The following is an 11,250-nucleotide window of genomic DNA, read 5'->3' as shown; positions in this document are numbered from 1 at the left end:
GAAGATAAAGACGCTGAAAAGGTCGATTTCCGTCGCTTAGGAGAAGAATTCTGTCACTGGTTCTTTGAACTTCTTAATTCTCAGAATCCTTTTCTGGNCCCACCTCAAGATGACTGGGGCCCACAGCACTTCTGGCATGACGCCAAGCTTAGGTTTTATTACAACACCTCAGAACAAAACACGACAGACTACCAAGGAGCAGAAATCGTGAGCCTTCGCTTACTGTCATTAGTTAAAGAGGAATTTCTCTTTCTCAGTCCCAACCTTGATTCTCAAGGACTAAAATGTGCGTCTTCTCCTCATGGATTAGTTATGGTTGGAGTTGCAGGGACTGTCCACCGAGGAAATTCTTGTTTGGGCATATTTGAGCAAATTTTTGGACTTATCCGTAGCCCTTTCGTGGAAAATACTTGGAAAATCAAATTTATCAACCTGAGAATCATTGGAGGAAGTACCCTTGCTCCTGAATCATTACTGAAGCCATCTGTAACATTTGAACCGAGTGATCTGGAGGCCTTTTATAACGTAATCACTTTGTGTAATAGCCCTGAAGTAAGACCTAACGTAAGGCAGAAAATAGATAGTGGCACTGGAGACCAGGTTTTACATAGTGGAGATGAGGCATTGTTGAACAAAAGGGAAAGGAATTTGCTAACCCCTCTAAAGCATTGAGCACTGTACCTCTGCTTGAAGAAGCTGCAGAAACAACACTGACCATCTATCTCTAAGCCACTGTAGATGTGAGAATTGACATATTTTAGTTGAAATACCTTTTTGGACTACAGACTAATGTGAATACTTGCCTATTTCTACCTGAGTTACAGCAAATGTTCTGAGAACTTATTGCGGTCCACCAAATAAATCCCACTTGAGATATTGTAGATACCTGTGTGCCTTAGAAACTTTAGGTAATGTTTTCATTTTATTTAGTGACTAACCTACTAATCCCTGCTTCCAAGTGGCAGGGGTTAATATTATTCATGTTCTTGGCTTATTGGATCTCTTACAAATGCATCTCACTAAAGTGTTGTCAAAAGAAAACAGCATTTTAAAGCATGTTTAATATAAAAAGTCTTAATTATATAAGATACAAATAACGGACTTGTTCAAAAAGTCCAATAATTTAGCCTGGGAAGAAAAACTTAGCTGCCCTTTTGAAACTTCTTTTTGAAGTTACCAGTTCTAGTCCAAGCAAATATCTCAAAATCTGCTGCTCTTCTGAATTATTTTGGGTAATAAATGCTGTTATCAACACAGACCTTTTTACTGCTTAGACTTCAGCCAACAAGTTATAGAATGTTTCCTATAATACTCCAAAGATGGAAGGTATGCTTTAAAATTTTAAAGGTATGCACAATTCCTAACAAATTTCTGTTTTTTTCTCCTGATTGATCTTGACAGAGGTTGTCTCTCCACAAAATAAAAATAAATGATAGAGTTGTAAAATAAAAATAAATAATAACAAAACCCAAAACCCATTTAGAACTTATGCACATATGTATATGCATATCCTAACAATGTTTTCCACCTCTATGTTACTAGATTTGAGATCCACAGTAGGCTTGATAGGTTAATTAGACAGTTGCCTTAGTGTTTAAATTGATCATCACCTGGTAGCTAGTTGCTAATCCTGGATTTGGTTAGGAATTTCCAACTTATTATTTGGAAGAAATTCTGGAAAATCTGATGGTGTGTTATACTTGTTAAATTTCTGCATTTAACTCTAGTAACTGGGGAGATTAGTGCTAGTTATTGGAAGTAAGAGGTAAAAATTCACCACCACTCCACCTTTGATTTTAGTAGCATGAAGAGCACAAATCAGCATCGTTTTTTTTTAAAGATTTATTTATTTTATTTATGTGAGTACAACTGTAGTTGTCTTCAGGCACACCAGAAGTGGGCATTGGATCCCGTTACGGATGGTTGTGAGCCACCATGTGGTTGCTGGGATTTGAACTCAGGACCTCTGGAAGAGCAGTCAGTGCTCTTAACCACTGAGCCATCTCTCCAGCCCTGGCAAATCAGCATCTTTTAACATAAAGGAAATTTTTTTTTGTCTGTATAAGAAGAGTAGACTGTTTAGATTCAGTGCACAGTTCTTTTTTTTTTTTTTTTTTTTAAGATTTATTTATTATTATAAATAAGTACACCAGAAGAGGGCATCAGATCTCATTACCAGTGGTTGTATTACCACGTGGTTGCTGGGATTTGAACCAGGACCTTCAGAAGAGCAGTCAGTGCTCTTACCCACTGAGCCATCTCACCAGCCCCAAGTGCACTGTTCTTAAGGAGAGCTGTAGGCAATTTAACAGCAACCAAGCCGAATTCCTTATTATTTTCTGTATAGTAAGTATAATTAGGTATAAAGGAACAATAATTTGCAAAAATAATTTTCTTGTTTATAAGGCAAAACAACCAGATCACATTCTTAGCCACTTTCTACCTCTACTTGGGTTTTGAAAATTCAGTTTGATTTTATACTTTACGTTTTCTTTTGAAAAATTTTTCCAGTTTCTCTGTGTAGCCTTGGCCATCTTGGAACTTGATCTGTAGACCAGGCTAGCCTTGAATTCATAGAGATCTGCTTACCTCTGCCTTCTGAGTGCTGGAATTAAAGACATACTCCACCATACCTCGATATACTTTCTTAGGTTTCAAGTATCAATATAAATGCCCTGAGAAAAGCATAAGATTAAAAAAAATCCATGGGCTATTTGTGTTACTGCTATAGAAGGATTTTTTAAAAAGCTGTCTTCCATATTGAATCTTTGAATTCTTAAAAAGCCTAGGGGAGGAATAGATTTCTACACAGCTTTAAGCTAACTTGAAAATTATGAAGTATTCGTAATAGATTGAGAGGATTGGCTACTTTTTTCAGGTTAATATTTCAGGTAGGATATTCTTACAACTGAAGCAATCTAACAAAGACATACAGAGAAATAATGAAGAAAAATGTTCAGAGAAAGAAATCTAGAATTGAAATCTGTTCAAGAAGTTTGGAACCAAAAGTAAAGTGCAAGTGTGTGTGTTAGGGAACAGCTGAGGCACGCTCTGTTTTGCTGTATTCTACCTAGCTAATGCTTGAAAAAAATCTAGCAAGCACCACTCTTTGCATAGAATATGGAGTGATTGGTATGCTGACTCGTTTTATATCAATTTGACACAAGCTAGAGTCTGAGGAGGAGGGAATCTAGATTGAGAAAAATGTCTCAAAGGTAGAGCTGTAGAGCATTTTCTTAGTGATTGATGGGGAGGGCCCAGCCCATCGTGAAGCCACCCTGGGCTGATGTTCTTGGTTTCTACAAGAAAGCAGGCTGAGCAAGCAGGTAAGTGACACCCCTCCATGGCCTCTGAATCACTTCCTGCCTTCAGGTTCAGGTCCTGTTTGAGTTCCTGTGCCGACTTCCTTCAGTGATGAACAGTGTTGTGGAAGTGTCCTGAATAAATTCTTTTTCAAGTGGCTTTGGTTAAGGTGTTGTGTCATAGCAGTAGTAGCCCTCATTAAGACAGTTAGGGTTTCAGATTTAGGGATCTTCTGGGCTTTGCTGAAAACTATTTTGCCCATAGCCTAGTAGCAGGGTAGGTACATGGTGAAATACTCCTGTAAGACTCTGATAAGTCTTAGGTACCGGGAAACCCCAAGTGAGCCACTCAGAGTTGGAGAGCTGGAGATGGATGCAAAAGTGAGAGTAGTTTATTGTTCCAGCGTGCTAGGGCTGTACTGCACCCGAAGAAAGAGGTGGCAATGCCAGGGTGGCCCCTTTTATACAGTTTTCCAGTTTTTATACAGTTTTCCAGTGGCAGAATAGAGCATCAGTAATGTGATTGGCAGAACAGTGTGACTTTTAAACTGGTCCTTACGGAATGAGGTAGCTAGGGCTTCCCTTATCTCATAATTGGAGGGCTGCCTGGTAGAATTTTCCAAGGTCTTGAGCTGACCTCTTCACTCCCTTTTGTTAAAATGACTAAATAAAAATGTTCAAATCTTGCACTTGAGTTTTAGGCAGGGTTAAATTTAGATATTCTTTTAGTATTTAAAATTATTACTTCATGTGTCTTAAAAACTTAAATGCCAAACTACAGAAAAACAGCCATGTGTAATTTATTAAGCTGCCTTGTGAACAATAGCAGGTTTGCAGATATTCTGCTTTCATCCCAGGAGGTGTTTTTCTGTGAAAAGAAGGCTGATTACCTAATCTTACTAAAAATTTATATATGTAAATGTACATGATTATAGCCAGATGTGGTGGTGCATGCTTTTAACTCTGGCAGTTGGAAGATCTCTGATTTCCTGATCTTAAGTGAGTCTCAGGACAGCCAAAACTACATAGCAAAACCGAATGTTGCTAGAGCTGTAATATTTTACTTTGCAATCCATCTTCTTCCTCAGGTTACTTGCAGGGGATGAACAATAGATATTTTCACTAACTAGATGACAGTTACCTTTCTTTGTACATTGACTTACTTATTGTGACTGACTGCAGTAGGAATAGCTGATGCTACAACCTAGTTTTTATTTTTTTGAGGCATGGTCTCAGCTTAGCCTTGGCTGTCCTGGAACTCACTGTGTAGACCATGCTGACCTCAACTCACAAGAGATCTGCCCGCCTCTGCCTCCTCAGTGCTGGGATTAAATATATGTGCCACTATATCTGACTAGGATCTAGATTGAAATCCAAATAAAAGATTAATGTTTAACCCTTTTTGACTAATCATCCTCAGAATGAACATTGTCATTTGCTTATTGTCATCTTTTAAAAGCAAACTTGCTTATATTTTAAAGAATATGTCTATGTATTTGTGTGGTGTGTGTGCATATATATACCATGGCTGGCATGTGGAGAGATCAGACAACTAAAGGAAATACATTCTCCACTTGTGGGAAACAGATTGGCAGGCCTGGCGGGAGAGCGCCTTTATTTGCTGAGCCATTTGCCGGCTCCCTATTTTTATGTAACTATTTCTTACTGGCTAAACTCACTTTAGGAGTTTTGAATACATTGAGACATTGTGTGTTTCGAATGGCTGCTTCAGTTTTGTCTTTGAGGACTTGATAAGAATGTGGTTTCTCCTCTTCCCACTGAGATCCTCTGTTAGCTTTCATCGGCACATTTTTTTGGCTATTAGCCGTCCCTTATGTGTTTTGAGTTTACCCGGTATTCTTAATCCTGGATGTTAAGTTGGGAGTGCAGTTGTTCCTTTTACATTCTATTTCTGTTATTTGAGGTTGAAGTTTAAGAGGTGTATTGTTTTTAAATTCCTGGCAATGGGATTGAACCCAAGGTATAGGCACTAGGTAAGCAAATTAGCACTGAGATTAGCACTGAGGTCCACCTTCTGCGCCTACCCCCTTGTAAGGTTTATTTTGAGACAGGGCAAGGCTGTCCACCTTGCCTCAGCCTCCTGGGGAGCTGGTTTTACGTGGCTTCAACTATGGTGCCTTTTACAACAAATACTTGTTTGTTTTTCACCAACGATGGATACTGATGACTATCTGAATATAGTCATTGTTTAAAACTTTAATAATTTTAATATCTGAACTGGGTGTAGTGGCACATACTTTAAATCCCAGCGACTCAGGAGGCAGAGGCACATGGATCTCTGTGAGTTCAAGGCTACCCTGGTCAAACCAATGCAAGTCTAGTGAGTTCCTGGACAGCCAAAACTATATAGTGAGACCTGTTTCTAAACAAACAAACAGATTTAAAAAAAAGATAGTTATGCTGGAGAGATGGCTCAGTGGTTAAGAGCATCAAGTGCTTTTCCAGAAGTCCTGAGTTCGATTCCCAGCACCCACATGATGGCTCACAGTCATCTGTAATGAGATCTGATGCCCTCTTCTCGCATGTCTGAAGAGAGCAATGGTGTACTCATATACACAAATAAATTAAAAAAACATATGTATGCAGTTGCTAGAGAGATAGCTTAGTAGCTAAGAGTACTTGCTGCTCTCTCAGAGGATCTGCATTCAATTCCCCGCACCCACGTGGCAACTCACAGCCATCTTTAAGTGTGGTTTCAGGGATCTGACTCCATCTTCTGGCCTGTGTACGTGGTACACATACATATAGGTAAAACTCACACAGGTAAAACAATAAAAATATATCTTTAAAAGAATCACACTTGTACATATTTGTGTCATTAGTATTTGACGTTTTGTTTGCAGTGAGTAATACCCAGAAAATGATAATGAAAAAATTTACTTTATACTAGAACCAGAAAGGGAAACATGTATTGTCTTTAGCATATTATTTAATCACTATACACTCTGAAAGTGTTTTGCTAAACTGTTTTTTGTGCTTTTACATATATTTAAATATATTTGAGGTTTAAACTATAAAGTGGTTGGGCAGAAACCAAATGAAAAACTGTTGCAGGAAATTCTCTACTTCTGATGGGTTGACCTGAGATCTTTGACTGACAGGGAAAGCCACCCAGGGGAGAGCGTGTTTTAGTCACTCTGCTGGAGATTCATGTACTCACAGGGAGGACTGCAGTGTGACCTTCCCTATAAACCCTGGAACACAAGTGGTGAGAAACAACTTCAGAAAAACAATGTGTGTGCTGTGCAAGAGATCCTGAAAGCAGTGTTTTCAAAGATCACAGACAAATGAGGACAGTGATGGCTATCTGAAGTGAGTTTTTGGCCCGAAATCCATTTATTATCAGTCAAAATCGTACTACATGTTAACTAGCTTCATGATGCCATCAAAATTTCACATGATTGTTTTGTTTTCTTTAAAGAATCTTATTTATTCTTTGGTAATTTCATACATTGAAATTGTGTGGAAGCTTGACCATATCCACCCACTCTCCTTGCCTACTTCTCCCAGGTTCCTCCAGTATATGCTCACTGTCCTACCATGTCTCCCTCCCCACCATTTGTAACTCTCAGTCCAGTTAAGGATGTCTGTTGGAGTGCTGACTGAACTGTTGGCTTGCTCTTACATAGGCAGCTGTAGGTGCAGTGAGTTCATGAGCACACTGGCCATGTCGTGTCTAGATGATGACATGTCACATCATTCTTCCACATCCTCCAGCTACTTTATTTTTAAAGCACATTAACTTCACTGGTAAATTAATTTCAACAGGTAATTATTTTCTTGGCCACCATGCCAGGTAGATGAAACAAAATTTAAAGTCATCTTACAGAATTTTAGTAAACCATAAGTTACTTGCTAGAAGTTTATTAGGGAAAGCAGAAACTATTGGAGCAGTTTTATCATCAAGAAAACAGTGAAGGCAAAAGAGGTAGCTCAGGAGTTAAGAGCTCTTGCTGCTCCAACAGGATATGGATTCTTAGCACTCATGTTTCAGGAGACCTGATGTCCTCTTTTGGCTTCCATGAACACAAGACAGGCACATGATACAAATACACACATACACTAGTACACATACAAAGAAACCTTTAGAACATAGCATTACTGAGAGCCAGTGGAAGAGCAGTCCTGTGTTCTTGAAGTTCTTCAAATTTTCCAACAAATTTCCTGAGATGAGTCATTATTTGACATGAGCATATTACACATGAGAATAAAAAGACTTGAATTTCCTGTTCCACTTTTCTCTGAGAAGACAGAAGTATAGAAAACAAGACTGTATATAAAAGGAAATATGTTTTACTGTAGACTAAAATGGCCCATGGTCCTGTAGGACCATGACTTTTCTCTAATGATACAATGTAGGCTTCAACAACCCTGGAGATGATAGGTAAATAAATCCAACCAGCACGTTCCTTTCTTAAAAGGGTGGGTAAGTGCGGATATAGAAGGTCAGCATAGTGGCTCATTGTTAAAGTGAATAGAAGTAAATTTGGTTTTCTTGAGTTACAATGCTGGAGGAAAAACTAGGCAGGAAGTCTTATACTCCCGCCCCCCACTACCTGTTTATGGAGGGAAGGATCAGGGTAGGGACTGAAAACATTTCTTTGGGGAAATATTTTGAGGTACAGAATATTAAGACTATGCGGTCATGTGGCTCTTGTACAAACAGTTCAGTTCTACAGAGCTGCTTATCTCTTCACCGTCATCTCGGTGGTTTGCATACTGCAGAAGCTGTTGGGCTTTATTTAAAACCACATCCAAATACTGTTGGCTGTTAAGAAAGAGTACTCTCTGGAGCTAACTGACAGGCAGACTGATAGATTTGTTTCTTCTTCTGTACATAGGTGACAATATTATTGAAAGAGACGGCTTGTAGTAAAAATATTTACATAGATTGATTACTAAGAAAGCCAAACTTTATAGAGTTACCTGAGAAACCTGACTCAGAAGACTTCCGAGAGGCCAGCAGTTTGTTATTCAAGGGCTGTTGGAGCGACTGACAAATCCGCCATGTTGCAGCAGCTTCCGGTGCCCATTGATTTTTTTATTAAACTTATTGTCTGGCTAGTTAGCTAATAATTTGACTACCTATCAGGGCTGGAATCTTGGACTGAGTGAAAACGAGAAAGGAGGAGGGAGCCAGAGAGGTGGCTCAATAGTTAAGAGCATTTGAGGCTCGTGTGAAGGACTAGAGTTTGGTTCCTAGCTTTCTAAATTGCCTACCACTGTAGCTCCAGGGAATCTGATATCTTCTTCTGGTCTCTTCACCATCATCTTGGTGTTTTGTGTACTGCAGAAACTGTTGGTGTTTATTTAAAACCACATCCACTGACACTCACACACACACTCACACACACACACACTGTGAAAGAGACAGACACATGTACACACACACACCACTGAACACACAATAGTAGTTTGTCTTTGAAAGTATATTGCCAGAGGCAGGACTGCATTCACTTTAGAAGCTTTTCTTCTTTGCATTCCAGGAATAACTGCCAACTCTTAAAGACTTCAAAGGCCCATGGACTAGGCGTGTTTCCACTTGCTCTAGAGGCCTCTGGCTGTATGCATGCACTCAGGTGTGGCACAACTCGTTAAAGGGTGTCCCTTGATTACATCGCTTTCTGCAGCAGGGCATGCCAACTGACTGAGCCAGAACTCTTCCTGCTTTCAGACCCTGGCCGTCCAGTAAGCTACTCCATACAGAAAGGAGGCTGTCTTCATCAGGGTTTTACTGCTGTGAACAGACACCATGACCAAGGCAACTCTTTTAAGGACATTTAACTGGGGTTGGCTTACAGGTTCAGAGGTTCAGTCCATTATCATCAAGGCAGCATGGTACAGGAATATGTACATCTTCATCTGAAGGCTGTTAGGAGAAGACTGGCTTCCAGGCAGCTAGACTGAGGGTCTTAAAGTCCATGCCCACAGAGACACACCTACTCTAGAACTGCCACTCCTCAACATGGTTGCTGTGACATGAGCAGGCCTGCACCTCTGGCCTCAATGACTGAGCGAGAAAAAAGGGTTGAAGAAGCTTTACACCCAGCCCCCTTGTCCTCTTGTCTTAGTTTGCTTTAGCTTTTTTCCACCTTGACGGTCTGTGGGGTGTCTCATGATTGTTCTCCAGCATAGCTCACTGTCAGACACTGGGCCTTCCCACAGCAGTCTCTGATGTGAGGTCTGATGAAGCGGATGTCTCGAGTTCTGATCCACCATCCAGGACGAGGGACGCGCAGACCGACTTCCATCATCAAATTTAAGGTTGCCAGAACGGATGGTGTGTGTGTGTGTGTGTGTGTGTGTGTGTGTGCGTGTGTATGTGTGTGTTCTATCTCCAGTTACTAGCCCCTCCAGTCTGCTGTCACCAAGGCCAATTTTACTGTCCTGACTTGTTTCATATTTGGGGCTTCGGAGTTTTCTTCCCAACAAAGAGTGAGAATTGCAGTTATACATTTTTTAAAAAGTATATGTTTTGTTCTTTGAAATTTCCATATTATATATTCATTTAATATATGTGATCATACTTACCCACCACTCCCTCCGTCCCTGAACACCCCAACCCATCTGTCTCCCAGCTTAATGTCCTCCTTTTTTGCCAATGTTATTAATAACCCTGCTGTATACAGTTAGCAAAGTCCATGGTCGTGTGGCCACTTCTTATTTTCCTGTCTCCCCATGGCCCCATACATTTTGACTATCATTCAGCCCTTTCTCTTCTCCCTCCCTCCTTCCTTTCTTCCTACCGCCCCCTTTCCCCCAGCAAAGACAGGGTTTCACTGTGTATCCCTGGCTGTCCTAGAACTTGCAACTCACTTTGTAGACCAGGCTAGCCTCAAACTCACAGAGATGCTCCTGCCCCTGCCTCCTGCATGGTGGGTTTAAAGTTGTGTGCCACCATGGCCCCGCTCACCTCTTTCTTGATTATTGAAATCATTCCCATCATTCCTCTCTTTCTTTCCTAAGAATTTAGTCTACACTCTGTTATCATGACTTTTGTTTTTCATGGGTATTGGGGGAATATATAATCCACCATCTGACCATAGTACTACTCGATAAATCTCATATGCCACCATGAGTAACTGAGCTACCCCTAATGGTGACAGCATCCACGTGGGTAAATAGGAATGAAAACTGGTGTAGCCACTAGGGAAGTTGGTGTAGGTTCCTCAAAATACTAAAAATAACGACTACATGACTAAGCTATTCAGCTCCTACATATAAATACCCAAAAGACTAAGTCAACGTACCACAGAAATATTGCTGATCCATGCCTACTTCTATTCTCATTACCAAAGAAATGGAACAGGATTATATATTACCAGCAGATGAATGGGTAAAGAAAATACATATACGTATACACAATGAAGTTTTATGAAGTCATGAAAACATTTTAGATCATGCCGGACATTGGCAGAAAAACAGATGCAACTGGAGATCATTACATTAAGTAAAATGAGCCAGCTTCAGAAAGACAAATATGCCATTTTTTTCTCATATGTACAATTTCATTCTCTATCTCTCTCTGCCTTCCTCACTGCATGTGTGCCTGAAAGGGGACCATGGGATGAGAGGAAGAGATCTCAGAGCTAAGCAAGAGATGAAGGGGGACAAAAGAGAGTAATGTGATGCTAATGACAGAAGAGCAGAACTTCTTAGTGGGAGGCAGGGGACCACTTCCTCGACATGAGAGTAAGGGCACTGGATGAGAGGGATGGATCAGAACACAGTGGAATGACATACATGTATGAAGATTCTATAATGAAATAAATGCATGCCTTTGTGTGGTAACTTAAAAAAAATAGAGGAGAGAAAATTTGCCAATGTTTCAGAAGACTTCAGACTTTTGAGCAATGCTGGTACCAAGTCAAGGAAAACAATTGCAGATAGACTGAATGTATCTTGTATTGTGAGAGGTATGCGAGCC

At 40.2% G+C, this 11,250-nt stretch overlaps 1 protein-coding gene across 1 annotated transcript in view; it reads left to right on the top strand.

Moving 5' to 3' along the window:
- Positions 1 to 1,256, top strand: part of C16H3orf38 (chromosome 16 C3orf38 homolog) — a 5,528-nt gene extending 4,272 nt beyond the window's left edge. Inside the window, exon 3 of the mRNA XM_021184833.2 lies at positions 1 to 1,256. This exon is cut by the window's left edge and continues 9 nt beyond it. Within this exon, the coding sequence (XP_021040492.1) occupies positions 1 to 672 (672 nt within the window). The 3' untranslated portion in view covers positions 673 to 1,256.
- The last annotated feature ends 9,994 nt before the right edge of the window (positions 1,257 to 11,250 follow it).

This window comes from Mus caroli, chromosome 16 (assembly GCF_900094665.2).
Source record: "Mus caroli chromosome 16, CAROLI_EIJ_v1.1, whole genome shotgun sequence".
Lineage (NCBI taxonomy): Eukaryota > Metazoa > Chordata > Mammalia > Rodentia > Muridae > Mus > Mus caroli.
The sequence above is the reverse complement of the archived record's forward strand: the minus strand, read 5'-3'. Positions and strand labels throughout refer to the sequence as shown.